This window comes from Andrena cerasifolii, chromosome 8, assembly GCF_050908995.1.
Source record: "Andrena cerasifolii isolate SP2316 chromosome 8, iyAndCera1_principal, whole genome shotgun sequence".
In the NCBI taxonomy this organism is placed as follows: Eukaryota; Metazoa; Arthropoda; class Insecta; order Hymenoptera; family Andrenidae; genus Andrena; species Andrena cerasifolii.
Window position 1 is genome coordinate 15,266,508 of NC_135125.1, and position 19,238 is coordinate 15,285,745.

The 19,238-nt window shown below is 39.0% G+C and overlaps 4 protein-coding genes and 1 long non-coding RNA gene across 13 annotated transcripts; 2 read left to right on the forward strand and 3 right to left on the reverse strand.

Annotated features, from left to right (window-relative positions):
* Positions 1-308: 308 nt before the first annotated feature.
* On the forward strand, positions 309-2,358 carry Mul1 (mitochondrial E3 ubiquitin protein ligase 1). The gene is made up of 5 exons (XM_076818850.1): positions 309-644; positions 809-1,014; positions 1,304-1,488; positions 1,552-1,750; positions 1,827-2,358. Exons 1-5 carry the CDS (start codon positions 540-542, stop codon positions 2,152-2,154), a joined length of 1,023 nt encoding a protein of 340 aa, XP_076674965.1. The 5' UTR covers positions 309-539; the 3' UTR covers positions 2,155-2,358.
* A 104-nt stretch (positions 2,359-2,462) lies between these two features.
* On the reverse strand, positions 2,463-4,075 carry Ctu1 (Cytosolic thiouridylase subunit 1). The gene is made up of 6 exons (XM_076818847.1): positions 3,918-4,075; positions 3,600-3,831; positions 3,406-3,524; positions 3,147-3,335; positions 2,863-3,067; positions 2,463-2,784 (listed from the first exon to the last, which is right to left on the reverse strand). The coding sequence occupies exons 1-6, from the start codon at positions 3,963-3,965 to the stop codon at positions 2,531-2,533; spliced, it is 1,047 nt and encodes a 348-aa protein (XP_076674962.1). The 5' UTR covers positions 3,966-4,075; the 3' UTR covers positions 2,463-2,530.
* Positions 4,076-4,370: 295 nt separating this feature from the next.
* On the reverse strand, positions 4,371-4,799 carry Sf3b5 (splicing factor 3B subunit 5). Its single transcript, XM_076818863.1, has one exon. The coding sequence runs from the start codon at positions 4,626-4,628 to the stop codon at positions 4,371-4,373; it is 258 nt and encodes an 85-aa protein (XP_076674978.1). The 5' UTR covers positions 4,629-4,799.
* Positions 4,800-5,128: 329 nt separating this feature from the next.
* On the forward strand, positions 5,129-17,186 carry Cdk12 (Cyclin-dependent kinase 12). 9 transcript variants are annotated; one of them, XR_013086303.1, is made up of 13 exons: positions 5,131-5,662; positions 6,481-7,804; positions 7,919-9,051; positions 9,142-9,569; positions 9,654-9,850; positions 9,917-10,121; positions 10,200-10,468; positions 10,706-10,879; positions 14,955-15,261; positions 15,338-15,458; positions 15,532-15,714; positions 15,816-15,938; positions 16,824-17,186. XR_013086303.1 is itself a non-coding variant. In XM_076818793.1 (12 exons), exons 2-12 carry the CDS (start codon positions 6,489-6,491, stop codon positions 15,821-15,823), a joined length of 4,341 nt encoding a protein of 1,446 aa, XP_076674908.1. In that variant the 5' UTR covers positions 5,131-5,662; positions 6,481-6,488; the 3' UTR covers positions 15,824-16,257. The 9 variants fall into 9 exon arrangements, 6 of the variants coding, with proteins under 6 accessions (XP_076674906.1, XP_076674904.1, XP_076674908.1 ...); XR_013086302.1 differs by having other exon boundaries at positions 5,130-5,662; positions 15,532-15,938; XM_076818793.1 differs by lacking the exon at positions 16,824-17,186 and having other exon boundaries at positions 15,816-16,257.
* Positions 16,460-16,827, reverse strand: LOC143372565 (uncharacterized). The gene is made up of 2 exons (XR_013086306.1): positions 16,684-16,827; positions 16,460-16,612 (listed from the first exon to the last, which is right to left on the reverse strand). It is a non-coding gene; the product is annotated as an uncharacterized LOC143372565 (long non-coding RNA).
* Positions 17,187-19,238: the final 2,052 nt, after the last annotated feature.

Here is a 19,238-nt window from a genome sequence, read left to right on the forward strand (position 1 = left end):
GTTGCATGGAGGATTCTGATTTTTGATGATATGTAGTACAATTTTGTTAATTCTTCGTTTTTTTAGACTATTTTACGAACTTCGGTTGGTAATTGATAGGAAACACGAGTTTCCTTTTAATTAATTTAAGGAAAGACGACAACCCTGAAACTAGTGTCATTAAATATGTGATACTTAATTGATTCACTCAGTAACTTCCTGTAGTTCGTTTTAAATCTGCAAATATTCTAACCCCGCACAACGTGGCCTTAACCCGCGCATTCGGACACGCCAACTTAGAGAAATGAATTCAATTATGCGTGTCACATGATCTTAACAGTTCTGACAACGTTACGCTAGCGATTGCCTCTTACGTTATTTTCAACCGGTCGGGGGTGCGATTTTTTTGTTTTACTTGGCTTTAACTCACATCGAAAATCACGCGTTGTAACGTTCGGTATACTGAATTAGAATGGGACCGATGTGGCTGCACAAGCGCCAGTAGGAGTATCAAAAATGGACAATATTACAGCAATACTTTGTAAACATATAACCTGATCATGGATTATTTAGGCGAGATAATAGCCCTTGGAATTGACAGTGTAATCTTTGGTATCTGCTTGAAACAGTACTTCCATTGCAAAGGTGCAATTGTATCAGTCAAGGTAAATAGATTAATTACCGGTAGGATTGTTCGTTAAATCATGACTAAGTTTATTCCTCTGACATCTAACCTTATAACGTTCTCAATTTATAATGCGTGTAATTTGTCAGTATAATGCTGTGCGTAATGCTTAAAAATACTTCAAAACGTTCAGTTTCTCTACAGGATGCAGAGTTCCACCAAGTTGGCCCGCATTTGGGAGAGCTTATCGACCAGAGCGCCGATGAGAAGATAAGCTACATAGCTATCAGCGGAATTGTAAAACCCTTAGGAAAGCCGTTGAACAGCATTCATGATAGGAAAATAACTGGCGTTGTACAAAAGCTTAAAATTAAGGAACATGTCGTAGCTAGAAGCTCTACCGGCTTCTGGTACAGCTGAACTTTCTTATTATTTTCCGGAACACATAGGGTAAAGGTACCAGTAGTTGACCATGTATCAGTAGTTCTGAAAAACGTGAAAAATAAGGTTTTTAGAAGTGCAACTATCTCTTTTTAACAGTGCGCCACAGCTCCTAATACCTATAGTTCGCCACTTCTAAAAACCTTATTTTTCACGTTTTTCTGAAAAGTTGTCAACTACTGATACATGGTCAACTACTGGTACTTTTACCCTACATCCCTGAAATTAAAACTCATAGATATACCCTTCAACGTTTAGGACAGACCAGGAGCGCACAGTTCATAAAGTATATAACACAGTGCCATTTGTCTTACAACACGGCACCCAATCTGTAGAAGTAATAGAACCATTGTCGGCAGACATTTTAGACTTGGATGTAGTGTCGAATACCTTTGAACCAAGTGTGCCATCATTTGCGGATCATTTATGGGGCTTCTTTACAGGTAGAGAACACGGATAATTAATTCTCTATCGAACACGGGCGATTAATTCGTTACTGGTCGTAGGTATTCGCCAACGTGGTTTACAATCCACGGAAGAACTACTTCGCGAAGGCGCAGTTATGACGGGTATAGGCGAATTAGCAAGATCGAAATCTAAGACGCTCACGTTGCAGCGTCCATTAAACGGCACTCCGTTTTATTTAACAAGCATGTCGATTAGTTCTTTACTTCGAAAATTAGACGACCGTAAAAAGACGTATAGGTGAGTGAAATATGTAGCTCCCATGATACGCGTACAAAGGCGTAACGTTTTCTCACGCCGTCGTGGCACGATTTAGATTGCTGTGCTTCATGTTTGGCACGATTGGATTGCTAATCGGTGGAGTAGTGCTTCGACGTTATTGGAAAGATAGAACGGAACAAAGATTATCAGACGAATTGAGGCAGTCTCTTGCTGCTTCTCGGAAAGAAAGAAGGCAGAGAGTGAGGGACACAGATCTTAGAGAAGATCAGTTGTGCGTTGTCTGTCGCACGAATCCCCGTGAGATTATTCTTCTTCCGTGTGGGCATGTCTGCTTGTGCGAAGACTGCTCCGATGATATTAACGATTATTGCCCTGTGTGTAGAGCACCTATCGAGCAAAAAGCTGCCGCGTATATCATCTAAGATCAGGATGTACGTGATGCTCTTAAGGTACAGTTCACGATAGTTTCTTGTTACTTGGTAAAAAAGAATATTTATCTCCGATTAATATTCCCAAAAATCTGACGGTGAACAATTACGGCGTGTCTGAAAAATTGAAAGATAATCGGAAATTTCGAACATGTACTTCTAAGGAATAAACTAATTGTTGGAAGCGGTTGAACTCGAGCCAGGTTGTTTCAATTGAAATTCTTGAAATGCGAAAGTATCTGTAATAAGCTTACCACTGATTTTGATGACTTTTTAGTTAAAGGTCATTAATGTAAACAAAATTTAGAGAATATAAGATATATTTTTATTGAATTGCGTATATCAGTAGCTTGCAGTAGTACGCGAAACGTCAAAATTCTATACTTTGCGTTCTCTTCCTGTCATTGTCTTTGTCTTCGTCGTTTCCGTTCGAAACATTCTTAATTGAATTCATCATTCGTTTGACTTTGTTACTCTTTCCAATACCAAGCTTCGGTAGCCCCCTATTTAAACCTTCCAGCATGATGCAAGCTTTACATATTTCTTGACTCGAAACGAATCCACATCGCGAGCAAGTTCTCCTCTCAGGCATTTTAACAGTATCTTTCACTTGTAACGTTTCTCCTATAACAGAGCACATTGATTATATATCAGACATTAATAACAGCTCCGATAACGCAATTATGTTACAACTTTATTTACCGGAATGAATTATATCCAATATGGACGAAGGTCTAACTTTTTCTAAATCTTTTAGAAAGGTCCTTGCGTGTCCGCGATATGCATTTGGCGCAAACACGCATTCCGTTGAGAAATATACCAAACGCTTGAAATACGCGTACATTACTATCTCCTTCTCGTAAGCATATTTAAGAGGTTTACATCGCCTTATGCAATCCGCTCCTGACTTTGACGAAAACAAAGTGTTCATTATTATTCCGCTCGGTACACAAGTTTTATCCCACTTTTTTTCTGTGAAGACTTACTGTTACAACTGAAGTGCACCTTTGTAGTCTCGCGATATCACCTCGTAGGATATTCATAAGAACCGTTTCCGCTATGTCGTCCGCATTGTGACCTGTTGCAATGCAATCTACGTCCAGGAGAGCCGCACCCCTGTCTAATGCTTGTCTCCGAAAGACACCGCAGAACGTGCAATTACTTTTTCTACCAATCTGAAAGAATATAAGTGGTAGATATCCGACGTGAATAATTCTAACAGAAGATTATGATATACATTCATACTTCTGCCACAATTTCATCCATAGTCCATCCATACAATTCTTTGTAAGATAGTATCTTCAATGGTAATCCGTAATCATCTTTATTTTGTTGAACAGTTTTCAAACTATCGTCCCTGTATCCTGCAACAATATAAACGTCTTCAGAACCAGTCTCTCGAGCTTTTGATCTTTCTAATAATCTTTCCAACTAGGTACCAGTAATTCCTTCGTCGATCGATAGAAGAAACAGATCAATCCCGTATTGGTAGCGCTCGTTCAAGGTTTTTAAAACATACGCAAGTACCGTAGAATCCTTCCCTCCTGACGCTCCAATAGCAACCTTCTCTCCAGGTTTAAATAATTGGCCCTTTGCTATAGTATTATGAATCTCGCTTTCAAAAGCTGCGAAGAAACATGCTTTGCACAGGGCGTGCCCAGTTTTAGGTCTCTGCAACAAAGAGCGCACTTGTTCTTCTCGCACCTGCATTTAACTCGGAAAGTTTGTAAAATCGGAGTCGAAATTATTTAACTTACTTTCAGGATAGCATCTTTTCCACAATTCGTTGAACATGGAATTGGCATTTTGATTAGATAATTTCACTATATTCTACTTGCTTTACCTATGCCACAGATGTCACGATAAAATGTCTATTACAATCGCTTGTACTTCGAAAATAACTCTTTTGTTTTCTCAGAATATCTGTATTCTTCTTTGTCAAAGCAATTAAATTATATAGTCTACGTTAAACGTGATCGACACGTGATGGTTTGTATGCAGGTTATAATGAAGTTCTTATTTGAAAACAATCTATTTTCCCGCGCGCGTAGAAATCACTTCGAATCCTAGTTACGCCGAATTCACTTTCACGCAATTCAATTTGGGCGACGTAAGAAAGATAAGGAGAATCAGGTTTAATTTAAAGTACTTATAAGATATTTTTAATCACTGTCGTTGGCAGTTCGAAGGTAACGCGTTTCGAAGGAAATTTAATCCTCTGGTTTCTCTGGAGGTGGGCCACAAGGTTGCAGCATCTTCTCCATAAGATTGAATCGAACGCGTGCCTTTGCCTCGTTCTCAGCAATAGCGAAGAAGTTGAGGAGGTCGTAATGTCCCATGTAAGAGCTGCAGGAATCACGATGCTGATTCACGAGCCATTCGAACTTGGTTGTGTCGGCGTGGCCTGTACCGATGTACTTCGATTGCAAATGCTCCAACTGACTGTGGATGTTATAACGTTCCCCCATACTTCGCTATTCTCGATTGTCCGACAGGCACAAAAGCACGATAAAGAATGCTACTGTTCAATCACTTAAATGGCTTATTGATACTTGGCTCAATTTCTTGCGGTTTAAGTTTATCATGCGACAAATATTTGCGTTGTAGCTTGAACGTTCCAGGTAGACAGAGTAGAGGGCGTTTTAGTCAGCTGCGTAATGCAGTATTTTCATGTATCCAGAATGGAGGAATAGAAATGGTATCGTTTAGAAAAATTTTAATCTAGTAAAATCGCGAACATCTATAATTATAATGGCACTTATTAGGAGAGAATTAAAGAAACCTTTTGCCTGCGCAGGTATTAAAATATATCTAGTTTATTTCGTGTATTTGTAATTATAACTACTGCTAGCTTACAAAAGTTGGAATACTATGTTGTTAAAGTGATATTGGAATCTACGTTGATAAAGAATGTTTAGAGGAAACTATCTGAATTAAATATTTGTTTCGAAGTCGATTTAATGATATAACAGAGAAGTAATATGTGATATATTGATGTTCAATTCCATTCCTATTTGTATTAATTAATGGCTGTTTAATTGCAGGTATATTTCTATTTACAAACACAGGGATTAAGTAAATTCAATTGGACCAATTGCATCGAGCATAATATTATACAAGATTACTCTGCAATTTCGGTTATTCCGTATTTAGTCGGCAGGGCGCAGCACTTGTCGCTTGTTACGTCAGACAATAATGACGTGCTAATGGTTAATGGCTTCCACTTACTGAGCTACCTTTATGAGAAAGCCAAATACAATCCAAAGAAAATTCATGAGATATGATGCATCGGCTACTAAAATTATAAAATTATGATTGCCTGAACATTTAATTGTCACGATAGCTATTAATATCTATCGAACTTCACTCGTGGCCTACGAAATATGTGCTGAAACTGTTTACCGAGCAACGAACGTAACCATTCGCACTCATCGCTACGTTGGACCAGCCCGATGCAAAGGAACCCAACGATCGGCGTGATATCACAGGATTTACATTGCACGTGAGTAGTGATATACGTCATTGGCTCGCGAATCGTTCAAAAAAAAACGGTAAAGGACTTTCTTTCGCGAAAACTGGGCAACTCCCTTGCCACCCAGTCGTTAACAATGGCGGCTGCGCTAGGTCGACCGAAAAATTCTTTTCTAGAAAATATTCTTTAAACCGACGAGTCATAGGCTCGCGTCGGCTAGATCCTCGGTTTTCTCCAGGGAACATCGCGGCTCACCGAAATTTACCGTTTTTCCTTACATTTGCCGAGGAATCGCGCTGCTCGGAAATATTGTTACGTCGACTAAACTGTACATGTGCGTGTTCGTGTGCCTTCCTTCTTACATGTGCGTACCGTTATGTATGTGTGTTATATCCATGACGATCAGTATCAAAGTATTGAGGAGAACAGAAATAATTATAATACTTTAAAACTTTCTATACCGATTTATGTTAAGGTAAGTGGTAAAATAATGTGAACATTTATAAATTAAATTGCATTTTACTTTGAAGTTGATTAAATGGCAATTTCCCCTACGATACTGTATTTACATACTCACTGATTGCAAAACAGACACAGTTTAATCAGGTTTCATTGTTCCTTTAGTAAGTCTTTCTGTGTTACTCTCATAAGTGAGGTATTACATATATATGTATATATATCGTGTGATTATATTTGTATAATTAAACTTGAAAAAGAATATGCGAAGAGCCACATAAACGTGTAAAGTATATGGATAGTTATTTTGATAATTATGTAAGCTAATAGAATAGTAGAATGATAACAGTGCCTTAATAACTCTGTATATTACTAACATTTGTGTATTTTAGTAGGTGACATGCCTAGCAGTCGTGATATTGAGCGAGCTGAACGTAATGGAAGATTTCGAACGCGCAGGCGAGGCAGTACAGGAAGCGATATAAATCGACACAGTTTCGAAGGGTCCGATAAGAAGCATAGGAGGCATGGGAAAGGGAAGAGTTCTGGAAAAAAGAAGAAAAAGAGGTCGAGAGATAAGTCCATAGAGAATGTCCCGACTGTAGCTTCTTCTATCATTAAACCTTTGGTTGAATACTCAGACGTGAGTAGCGAAGATTTGTCCGAACCGGAAGCTGGGGAGATTCAATCCGAAGATAGTAGGGGTAATAGCTACACGGACGGAGAGGTACCTGAGCCAGTTTTACAGAGACGTTACTATGGCGGAAGTCCAGTGCGTGCTCTCGGAGCATCACCTATTAGCCTTTCACCATCTCCGCCAGTTCAGCACAGGCATTCTGGCAGGCATTATTCACCGAACGAACAGCAGCCGTCGGCTATGCACGGTGCGACACCCGAGTACGAAGAGGAATCTAGACGGTACGCAAGAAGAAAAGAGAAGAAGCACAAACGGGAGAAGAAGAAAAAGAGAAGCCTCAGCCCCTCGTCTAGTTCTGGCAAGAAGAAGAAACGAAAGTCGAAGAGGCATTCTCATAGTATGAGCCCGCACCGCATGGCCGATGAAATTATTGTAAGCCCTGACCACGAGAAGCCGGTTGGAAATTGGTCAGAGTCACCGCCTTTACCGTTGAAAGATAGTACGTCACCGATATCGCCCGCGACGCCCCAGGAGCAGAGATGCTTGAGCGACGTAGAAATCGAAATGACAAGGCAGGCCCGGAACGTAACTCCACCACCGCTACCTCCGAGGCCGCCAGAATCTCCGCACACCCCTCTATTACCGCCGAGGACAACAACGCCGGAGAGTAATAAAGCGAGTCTATCTACGATGAAGCATACTCCTGAGAGGCAGAAGCACAGTCCTAGTATTCATACTCGACGTAGCAGCGTTAGTCCGGGGCCGACTGTTAGTTCAAGTCGTAGGAGGCCTCACAGCCCAAGCCCACCGTCAAGGCGAAGGGACCATAGCCCAACAAGAAGAAGAGACTTCAGTCCGAGTCCAATGGTGCATAGACTCAGGCACAGTCCTAGTCCATCCTCCAGGCGGCGGGAATTTAGTCCAAGCCCTGTGGGACATCGGCGTAGAGATCCCGTTAGTTCTCCACCTTCGAATAAACGTAGAAGACGAGACGACTCCGATCGACGGCATAGGCACCACGAGAAGGATCGAAGGGACAAGAGAAAGTCGAGGTCAACTAGGAGTCCCACCGGAAGCAGGTATTATATCTTATCTATTATAAATCTGTTACAATAAATGGTCGCACGAATTAAGTTACAGCAATCAAGGTTCCGTTACCTCTTTGTCGTACAAAAGATAAAATTGTTGTCCAGGTTGCATTTGCCACTTTCCCGTTCACGATCTCGGAGCCCTGGAAGATGGGGGCGAAAGATGCAGTCGCGCTCAAGGTCGCGTTCGCGGAGACGAAGTCGCACGCCAAAAAAATCACGCTCGCCCAGCAAGTCCCATAAATCGGCCAGGAAACACAAATCGAAGAGTCCTCGCCCCTCGAGAATACCCTCCCCTTCCCCCCACAGGTCGAGGGCGAGAAGTCCATCGAGCATCACAGCGAGGAACCTTAGAGTGCAAGCAAAGATTAGTGAGACTAGTTTATTCGCCGAGCTCGTGAAAGACAGGAATATGAGGGAATTAGCGTACAAGAAATTGCAAGCGGCCAAAGAGAAGGCTGTCAATCAGGATGAGGTTCAGATCATAGAAGGTACGGACGATAAAGATGCTAGTAATGCGTCCTCTGAGAATAAAGCTTCCACAGACAATAAAGACAAATACGTAAATCATAAAGAACAGTCGAAGACAAATGAAAGCATGAAGTCTGTCGATGTGGTGGATATCCCTGTCCCAGTGGTAGACGATGGGCTTTCAGGGAAAACGCCTCCATTGCCAACGATGCAGTCTGTCGGTGCGACAAACTTAATGCCCGGAGGTAACCAACCACCTCTGACAATTGTATATACGTCACCGACAACTGTGATTAGTAATTGCCCGATGACTATCACGAATAGTCCGGGCTTTCCATCGGTTACAAATGTACAAGTACCTCCATTGCCACACTCTGAGCCTGCTAACGCAGCAGGTTTACCACAAGCATCCATGCCAGTGCCTATTCCTGTACCAGTACCTGTTCTCCCAAACTTGTCTGTCCCACCGCCACCTATACCGATCCCAGTCCCAGCGCCCAACACGGCCATGTCCAAGTTCAATCCACCTAACAATTTAGTTCCTCTTAAGTCCGTAGACCCCCCTAAGCCTCCTATCGTAGCATTCAAGACGAAAAGCTTGTCGAGACTACCGCTACCACCTGGAATCAATCAAAACGATCTAGAGAGCATAGACTCGCCGCCGAGTCGCTCGCCAAGTCCACCCAACAAGGTGGAAACGAAGTTCCCAGCGTCCGCGCCGAAACCACCGCAGAAGAAGAGTATTAAAGATTTACCTATGCCACCAGGTAAACCACCCTCTTCTTTCTAGCACCGTCGTTTCCAGCCGTCGCGGAATAACTTGGAAACGATCCAAGTAATACTATTTTTATTCCTAGTTGTCCCTGGATCGGAAGATTTGAGCGGAGAGGACGATCCGAATGCGACACCGCCGCGCACGAAAGTTGAGCGTGTCCCACCGAAGCCGAAGTTAAAGAGACCAAAGATCTTGAAGCGCAGAGGCTCGCGGAACAACCACACGCCTATGTCCGCCTCGGGTGGCAAAGACTGGGGCGAGCGCTGCGTCGATGTGTTCGAAGTTATAGCGCAGATAGGGGAGGGTACTTACGGGCAAGTCTACAAGGCCCAGGACAAACGAGCTGGTGTACTCGTTGCGTTGAAGAAAGTTCGATTGGAGAACGAGAAAGAGGGATTCCCCATCACGGCGGTGCGCGAAATCAAAATTTTGCGGCAGCTTAATCACAAGAATATTGTCAATCTGAGGGAAATCGTCACGGATAAACAGGATGCCTTAGACTTTAGAAAGGTGCTGCAACGCTGTCATATATGCGCGCGTACAGGTGTCGGTCATCGAAACGCAAATAACGTTCCATCATTTTTGCTTCTGTAGGACAAAGGCTCGTTTTATCTTGTGTTCGAGTACATGGATCACGACTTGATGGGCCTTTTAGAATCCGGTATGGTCGACTTCAACGAAATGAATAATGCGAGCATTATGAAGCAATTGTTAGACGGATTGAATTACTGCCACAGTAAAAACTTTTTACACAGAGACATCAAGTGCTCGAACATTCTAATGAACAACAAGTACGTAAACCATACCGCGACGGGGCATTTGTTTTCGAATTCTACAATCTGATTGTGTAATTGTAGAGGGGAAGTGAAGCTAGCCGACTTCGGACTGGCGAGGCTTTATAACGCCGAAGACAGGCAGCGTCCGTACACGAACAAAGTGATCACTTTGTGGTACAGGCCGCCCGAATTATTGTTGGGCGAGGAGCGTTATGGGCCTGCTATAGATGTGTGGAGCTGTGGTTGTATTCTAGGAGAATTATTTTCTAAAAAGCCGCTGTTCCAAGTAAGGAAGCCGATGGCAAATTATACATTCTATTTTCGAAAGACATTCTTGTTACGACATTCCGATTTCTCTTATCAGGCCAATGTAGAAATGATGCAATTAGAGATGATCTCCAGAGTCTGTGGCACGCCGACTCCCGGCGTTTGGCCCTCTGTGATAAAACTGCCGTTGTGGCACACACTAAAGCCAAAAAAGTCGCACAGGAGACGCTTACGAGAAGACTTCTCGTTCATGCCTGCGCCGGCATTGGATCTCCTAGACAAAATGCTGGAGCTAGATCCTGAAAAGCGAATAACGGCCGCTGACGCGCTTAAGAGTGCTTGGCTGAAAAATGTTCAACCCGAGCAGTATGTGTTCTTTCTGTATTCCAATATGCTTATAAAGGGAATATTATTTCATCGATTCGGTTGTAAGATACGTTACAGAGTTAGAGTTATACCTGTTTTTTTGCATTCATATTGGAATATAATAGAATGAAACTCTTTAGGATTATAAGGTTTAGTTTCTTTGTAGTGTTTTTGATGTCGTTTATTGTAATGGTGTCTGTTGCTCATGAAATTTACACATCTTGCGTGACAAATTAGGATGCCAGCGCCCCAGCTTCCCACTTGGCAAGACTGTCACGAGCTCTGGAGCAAAAAACGAAGACGCCAGCTACGGGAACAGCAAGAGAGCTCTGCGGGAAAGATACCTCTGCTCCCTCTACCAAATAAAGGAGGTCCCCATAAGGCTATTGAAGATCTATCCGATGTCGGGGGGTGAGTAGCCGTAGAGAGACATATTCGCACAAACTGGGATGCGATCCAGTACTGACCACAGATACTAATCGCTTACACACGTAGATGGCTGTGTACCGCAGTTGTGCTTGGCATTTATTTTTTTTTTCTTTCCTAGCAAAAAGTGCGTTGTCATAGAAATATTATTATTTAATGAACGAAGACGTAACTGTTGTAGTATCTTACTTCTCGTCGTCCGTTTGCATGCTACTCTCGATAGTTGGATAAAAGGAATAAGTTAATTTTAGTTTGATTCACAGTCGTTCAAACACGACGGGTGGCTCTATAGCGCGGAGACAATGGAATTATAAGATACGAAAATGTACACCATCGTGGCCCCTTTTCGCGGGGGTTTCCATGCACAGGGATTATGTTTCCGCCAAATACTTTGTTTCTTAAGCACACAAAACACTTCCGAGTGCATACAAAAATTCACGGCGACACGTTGGTCATGGCAGAATATGTTGATAGCAGTTTAACCGTTTGCGTGGCTGGCATCTTCGGATATTAGAGTAACACGTGCATCGATGATTCAGAGAAATTATAATACCGGTCGTCACAACACTATATTAGTATTCTTCTTTTAAGTGATATTTTATTCGGTTCGTAGGGTGTTATAGGTATTTATGTAAAAGAAACCAACGAGTAATTCCTATTTCGATCCGTTTGTGATCCAATTTAATCAATTGCTTTAGAAAGTGATCGTACGAGCTTGAGAATTGACACACTTTTCGCGTCTGATAATATCCTGACCAGAAATAGATAAATATGTACATATTTGCCAATCCATAGATACGTCAACATACATACGCATATTACTACATGTTTGTGTATGTAAAGAAAGAGAATGCACATATGTACAATTTTATTCTGAAATCCATAGATGCATTTACATGACTTGCATGTATATGCATACTGTCGTCAGTGACCACAATTGTATCAACGATATACAGATATATCTGTGAAATATTCACCTTTGGACGATGAACTATTGAACAAAAAAAAGATAGAAAATCAAGGAAAAAGGTAAAAACAGTAGTAGGTTGTATGATTGTAAATAAAACGGAATCCGAGTTGCTGGAGTTTCATATTGTTAAATTTTCATATTAAACTACCAGATTGAGATATCTACAAGCGTATGAGATAGTAATATGAAGCGAATGAGGATGTGAACGAATAGGTGATCTTTGTAATATTTAAAAGTCTTGGAGTGTAAATAGGTCAAACGGATACAAAGAAGAGGCAGTCGGAAGATTGAAGATATGGAATACGACGAGCCAAGACTAAAAAAAAAAAAGAATGTGAATGTATTTACGGAAATATTAACGTCACACGACCAGCACCATCGATAATTCATTTTATTTACGTTAATTCAGTTTATTTAAACATTCACATTTATGGATTAGGTATATTTTAATAGGTCACAATTCCGCAACTGTGTTATAGTTCGTTACTCTGTATTATGTAGATAGTTATCGTAAGTTTCAATATACGAATGGCAAGGTTTTTGATATCTCTGTTAAATATATTCATGTTTATTTGCATGCGTTCTGTATTGTGATGCCATTCTTATAATGAATTTCGGAATTTAGACAAACCTAATGTATCATCGTCGTAATGTAAAATAATACTGAATTACTGTAATATAAAAAATATTTACTGAATGTCCAAAGGCGTCTCGCCTAACATTTTTTTTGGACAATGAATTTCCAATGTTATTAAAATATTTTATCGTTTAATTTGTTTAGCCCCTGCCATTGCGTCTATATTTTAATTTACGAACTGTTAAGTAACCATAATCCTTTTAAAAAGAGAGAGAGAGAGAGAGAAAAAGAAAAAAAGTATCATATCTGACAACACTGGGACCTTGGGAATGAATTTAAAAACCTGTATACACTATGATGTTGTACACAATGACAATACTCCTCCAAAATGTGCTACAAAGTACATGTTACTTTTCTACTTATTCCACAATGAGTTCGAAAAAGATCTTTTATATATATTTGTTACACTTATGTAGAGCGTGTGAAAATAAATAGCACGTTGATGTTACAATGACACTCTATTCCACACATACGACGAGATAAGATTAGGAGTGTTTCAATTTTCTTCATAAATGAAACTATATGACATTAAACGATAGCAAATGGATGATTGAAAAATTCATGCAATTCGTTGCGAAATAAATGTCCCATTATGAATTCCATGAGTTTCGTCATCTCGTGTACCGTTTTTACAAAATTCATGCCTCTTTACGTAACAGCGAATTTCAAGACACAGGAATTTAAGGGGAGATTATGAATATGTGTAACTAATGATTTGTGCTGCTTTAAAGTAGTTTTGATATATTCAACTCGTTAAACATGAATACTTAATGAATCATTGAAATAAATGTAAAGAATTATTGCGCATAATATGGTAGCAATTTAACAGAACTTTTTTGCACTCGATAAGCATAAATAAAATTATATTTTCTATGTTAGATAATAATTTAAAAAATATTTCGAATACCTTTCAACAATTATCTATCTACATTGATATAATTATTAGTATTTTACTATAATTATAATTATAATTAATATAAAAAAAGTCATGCAGGTACAGCAGAATGAAAAACAAACAGTTTGTAAAAGTAGCGCAATTTTTCGGCGCGTTAATAAAGTATCTTTAAATATTGTTATTCTAGTAGCACATATTAAAAAATTCGTTGTTAATTTATTTCATTTGTATGATCATGTTCGTGGCAAATTCGAGTTTCTGAATGTTAACTATTTTTGTACCATGTATTTAGAAAATACACGCGCAAGCTGACTCTATTAGCTGTACACAAAATAAATTGTAAATTTCGAGCATAAAAGGTGTACTGATACATAACCATTTACTTTAGTTATTATATACATATAACTAATATGTAGAATGCATGCATTTGGTTATGTATATATTAACTTCATTAATGCATATAGTAATAATAATGTTGTATATAATAGACAATACATGGAGAATTATATTTACATTATTCTATCGTCCATGATAAACAATTACTGTGGAGTTTGTAGAAAGCAACATGCACTTCAAATACAAAACAATAGTAATTATAAGCAGATGGAAATTGGCAAATTATCTAATCAGAAAAACATTATGTTTCAGGAAATAATGTTATTGTGGCTGAATGATAGAGGGAAAATTTTATAGCACTTATAAGAATATAAATAGGTAATGAATGCTCTAAATCTGTACGATTATATGTTTATACCCAGGGTGTCCAGTTTAATAATTCACATCAGACTTGGTTTTGTGTATCATATAACAAAATCCATGTGCTTGGGCTTTACGATTAAAATAAAATGCTTGATCGTTTTGTGCAGAAAAGATTGGGGATGCAATGAATTCAATGATCATTATATTAAGACCTCTATATTCGTGATCCTTTATCGAATAGCTCTGTCATGTTACTTCACTCGTAAAGATATAAACAATAAGTATGCAATAAAATTGTGAAAAATAAAATTTACAGAATATGAATAAAGTTTGATATGCTGTGCCTATTAAATTGCATGTATATCCATACGAACTAATGGTTTATTAGTCTTGCTTCTTCGATATGCACATTTATAAGTTACATCATCTTTTTGCATGACTTTCGTTCAGTATTAAATAAGTGTTATTCTTGGGTATTCGTGTGTTACCACTTGTATCGATAGTGTCTATATAACATTCAACTAATTGCGAAGTTTTATTTAGTATTATATAGTTCAATATTTTATTGTTTGGAATAGCATGGTTTCTTTTAACAATATTAGCTTCACTTTAACATAGTATAAATCAGTTACAGAGTTTCATTAGCGATCAAAGAATTCTCTCTGCAAGTTATAAACTTTATCGTAACATATTCGTATTTATAATACGTCTTATTAAATATACTAACTACTTGCGTCTTCCATATAAATGCATTTAATAAATTTCATTCAATATGATACTTTTATAAACAATCGCATTTGCTAAGATACCTAGTTACCTCTTTATAATCTCCCTAATATACATTTCCGCTTGATTTCAGGTCTTCCAAACGTTTAAAAATGGAAGCAGGCTACAATTCCCATCAAAATCGACTTGGTGCGGAATCCCATTACGGGGGAGACAATTTGTTTAATCAAAGTGGACCGTTTATGGTCTCACCTTCGTCGTATTATTATGCTAGTCCTCCACCTGTTAAACCACGACCCAAGGGAGACGCTAGCACTCATATGACAGAACTATGCACGGAAGATAGCCTTGCTCGAAAATTAAGTATTCTTACAAATGCCTTAAATCAGGGAAAACCGATTCGCGTCGATGATCTCATGTCGCTCCGATCAGATAACGAGGTAAACACTTTACGATTTTCGTTCTAACTATCTCCGGCTGTGTAGCAGCAATGTTACCCGTCATTCATGATTACAGAGTGATCCAAAAGTAGTACAGTTGTTAGGAGAGCTGCATGCTGAACTCCGGCTTGCTGCGAACTCAAGACCAAGCGGGCAACTAGAGTCTCATCTTCCTGTGTTGAATCCACCATCTTTAGGTGAGTTACATCTCTTCGTTCTCCATTTGCACCCTCGATACTGTATTGACGTTTCGAATGTCGCGCCTTCCAGATATGAACACATCTCAATCGGGAAACTTTGATGCACACGCGGTTTATGCTGGTGACGATGCGATGAGCTCTGGAAGATGGTCGCAGCTGGCCACAGCTGGTGTTCGCAGTGCATTATTGGCGCTCATGTCGCGCTATGGTTTGGAAACTTACAATCCTTCCCCTGCTATCACCCGACCCCCAGGTAAACCAGCCTCCAGCCTGACGCAGAACCTTTTCCTGCCCTCGACTTCCTCTCAGTCAGCATTCAGCTCATAATGATTTGTATATAATAACTCTTTACAGCGTTCTAAGCCATGTTTTGTATAAAGTTGGAAAAGGTCTAAATTGCTATTTTTTAAATTAACTAGGCATGGAAGTACAACTGCATCCAAGTTGTTTATAGACACTACTATCTGTTCATAAACTGTAAGTGCACATTCGGTGTATACTTGTATATAATTGATATATCATTAATATCTGACCAGTTACTTAATATGGTACTTGTATCTTTAATAATAACGACATGCTCTTTATAGTGCACATTTATGCGACGTACAACTTAAGAGCTTTAAAGTCTTAAAGTTTTCCCTTTTAATTCTCGTTAGTTGTAGATTTATTTCCGACATTAGAAATGTCTAATATATTTATGTACATACACGGAAACGGATGTAAAATGTATGTACACTTGGAAGAAGTTAAAACGAAATGTTCTTTCTAGACAGACACTTTTATTTTTCTTTATTTTTTTTCTTTTAAAAAAAGCATGGTTTCCTTTCAAAGTATTCAGCGTTACGCGTACAGTTTTATGTTAAGTGATATGTTCTGTTACAACGAACGAGTTCATTAGCGGAAAGAGAAAAGAAAAGGAGAAAAGAAAAAGAGACGAAGGTACTTGGAAAAAAAAGCTTATATTGGATGCATTCTGAACGTTTATTTATTGCATAAGATTTTTTTATATAAGATATTTACGCTTATTTATTATGCAAGTAACTACAGGATGTAATGTACATAACGCATTATCAAGATATAATAAAGAGACAAAAGTACAGAAATGTAGGAGGATTCTTTCAGGTCGGGACGAGAGACGCGCGATAGTTTCGCTAGAAATGATCGTTCGCAATTTAAAACTCTTAACGCTGTAAAATACATATATTTTTGGTTAGGTACTTACAAAATTACATAAGCTAAGGGATGCATTTTATATGTCGATGATGAAGTGAGATAATCATTTGAGACGGCAGAATTTCTCCCCAGCAGATCAGAGAGTAGGGCAGAGAATCGAATTAACGCAAACTTTCACGAACGTTTCAGATTGAAGTGGTTACGAGAGAGCACGTACTGTGAAAGTGAGGTTAGGATGTGTGCTTCTGTACCGGCGACCTGCATGCGATCCGTGACGGTGTTATGGCGAGTTGCGCTGCAATTCGAAAACAGGCCCAGGCAACGCAAGTGATCGTTCGGTGAAGTGATGAACGGTACAACGCAGTGGGACATGAATAATAAATCTTTCCCTTCTATTCAACCTGTTCGTTTCAATGTTCGCGCTGTGATACTACTATATGTGCAATAAAAAACGCAGCGAAGTAATTTAATGGCAAGTGAAAAAAAAAAGGATTGAGTATTGAATTGTTTGAAAAAAAAAATACACCTAACCTCGTCTACTTTATCGATGGCTACGGCGGACGTTCTACAATTTCATTATTACGTAGAAAATGAATGCGCGCGAAATGCTATCAAGGGTTTCGCTGGAATACTCGGAGAAGCATTCGAGCAATACAAAAGTAAGTATATGTCTGCTGTTTCTCCGCAACGAAGTACGTTTTCGATCTATGTACTTTCATTGCTTTTTAAACTTTCTTTGCGTATTAATTAGTGTTATATTGATATTCCTTTTCTATTATTTGCTTTCATTTAATTAAATGTTCTGTGTTAATGTAACAACAATATAAGTTTTATATAAGTTTTAGTGGTAAACAATAGTTTGTAATTAACCCTTAAGCAGGTGCCTACTTAAGGGTTAACACATTTTTTCGAAACTATCAATGACTCTTATGGTTGCAGAATTATGGAATGAATATTTAAAATTGCAAAAGCGTTGCAAAGATGTCGATGTTAAGATTCCGTTCGTAGTACGTGAATCAGAAAGTTGTCAAAATGAAGTTGCGTAAGTCTCTGTTGTTATTGTTATCGGTGACCATACGTGGTGTTCTCTTTTATTCACTGTGCGTGTGTGTGTGCATTTTAATAGCAGAATGCCGGAAACTTCTCAGCATTCCGCAAGACAATGCGAAGGGCACGCGAGTCAAGCATCATCTGAAAATACAAAAGCGTCTACATCCTTGTATGAGAGCGTTTCAAATATGTACAGTTCTAACATCACTTTGGATTGTGACGATACTGCCTTAAACAATGATAAATCTGTTCTGAACCAAATGATAAATGATGAGCTATTAACAAGTCCAATACTTGCGAGAAGACGATCTAAATCTAGAAAGAGCAGCGTTATGCACGGTCGTTCTATTTTAGAAAGTTCCGAAGACAGTAATATGTGTGTATCAATGAAAGAAAATATTTCCATTTTGATAAGTAGCAGCCAGGAAGATGTCTCCAAAGAAATGGAGTGTTCGTTTACTGAGAATAATAATGACCAAATAGAGTGCACGCCTATATCTAAGATGCCCAGAACATTGGGCTTTAGTAAATTGTATAATGTTGATACCACGTTGCTGCAAAATGGTAAGAAGTTAAAACAATCGAAGCTTGTGTTTCTTCCACCAGAGGAAACCACTGCTAATGCAGCTTATAAAGTGTGCAAAGAGAATGCACCGAGACCGCATGTGTCGCCTACGCCTGCGAGAAATGTGAAAGGGAATTCAAAGAATAGAATTAAATCGACAGACGAAGAAATAATAGAAAGCAGTCCCACTAAAGTTGTGAAGACAAATTTAAAGATAAAGAGTCTAAGACTGAAGCAAAAGAGTCCTGCGAAACATATTCAGAAACATTCTATATTTGATAAAATTATTGACAATAAAACTAGTAGAACAAAGCTGCCTTTAATCGAGATCCAGCAGGCCAGTGTTAGTCAGTGCTTGCCTGTAGATACACAAAATGATGAGTTGCATTTAATTAAAAGATCAAAAACCTTTGCTCCTTTGCATCCTGAAAGTATCGTAAACACTGTGGATACTACAAGTTCTCCATTCTCTCGGTCGCTTGTTACCTGTGGAGATGTATATTTTGAGGATTCCGACTTTGATACCGACTTGTCGATTTCAGTGAAAGAAACTAAAAATGTAGAAAATCCAGAGAGTGACAATCAAGCACAGAAAAGAAAATTTCCTGAATCGACCAGCCAATTGCAGAACTATGATTCCTCTACATGCGACGATGCGACGTTCTTTATCTTAGAGGAAAACCTTAGACAAAATCCTACTCGTAACGTAGATGCATTAGAAGAAAAATTACCCCACAGAAAAATATTGCAATTTCCGCTTTTAAAGAAGACTCTTTTCGATAGCTATGATATGTAAGCACTGCTGATGTAAATACAAAAAGGTATAAAAGATTTATTTAAGCCACAATATATATACATCCTCTGTTGCAGACCACCTGAGAAAAAAAATGCCCATATCTATAGATCATCAAAGAATAAATCTGAAAAGGCAAATATGAATGGCGTTTCTTGTTGGGAATGTAAACAGGTAATATGGAATTATTATTTTC

Excerpts from the sequence above, each read along its gene's own strand:
- Sf3b5 (XM_076818863.1), bottom strand. The coding sequence starts at position 4,628 with ATGGGGGAACGTTATAACATCCACAGTCAGTTGGAGCATTTGCAATCG.
- Ctu1 (XM_076818847.1), bottom strand. The coding sequence starts at position 3,965 with ATGCCAATTCCATGTTCAACGAATTGTGGAAAAGATGCTATCCTGAAA. Across the intron at positions 3,068-3,146 it reads GGTGCACTTCAGTTGTAACA|TCAGGAGCGGATTGCATAAG; the intron begins GTAAGTCTTCAC and ends TTTTCGTCAAAG. Across the intron at positions 2,785-2,862 it reads ATTGGATATAATTCATTCCG|GAGAAACGTTACAAGTGAAA; the intron begins GTAAATAAAGTT and ends GCTCTGTTATAG.
- Cdk12 (XM_076818791.1), top strand. The coding sequence starts at position 6,489 with ATGCCTAGCAGTCGTGATATTGAGCGAGCTGAACGTAATGGAAGATTT. Across the intron at positions 10,469-10,705 it reads AAAAATGTTCAACCCGAGCA|GATGCCAGCGCCCCAGCTTC; the intron begins GTATGTGTTCTT and ends GTGACAAATTAG. Across the intron at positions 15,459-15,531 it reads GTTGAATCCACCATCTTTAG|ATATGAACACATCTCAATCG; the intron begins GTGAGTTACATC and ends CGCGCCTTCCAG.
- Mul1 (XM_076818850.1), top strand. The coding sequence starts at position 540 with ATGGATTATTTAGGCGAGATAATAGCCCTTGGAATTGACAGTGTAATC. Across the intron at positions 1,015-1,303 it reads AGAAGCTCTACCGGCTTCTG|GACAGACCAGGAGCGCACAG; the intron begins GTACAGCTGAAC and ends TTCAACGTTTAG. Across the intron at positions 1,751-1,826 it reads GACCGTAAAAAGACGTATAG|ATTGCTGTGCTTCATGTTTG; the intron begins GTGAGTGAAATA and ends GGCACGATTTAG.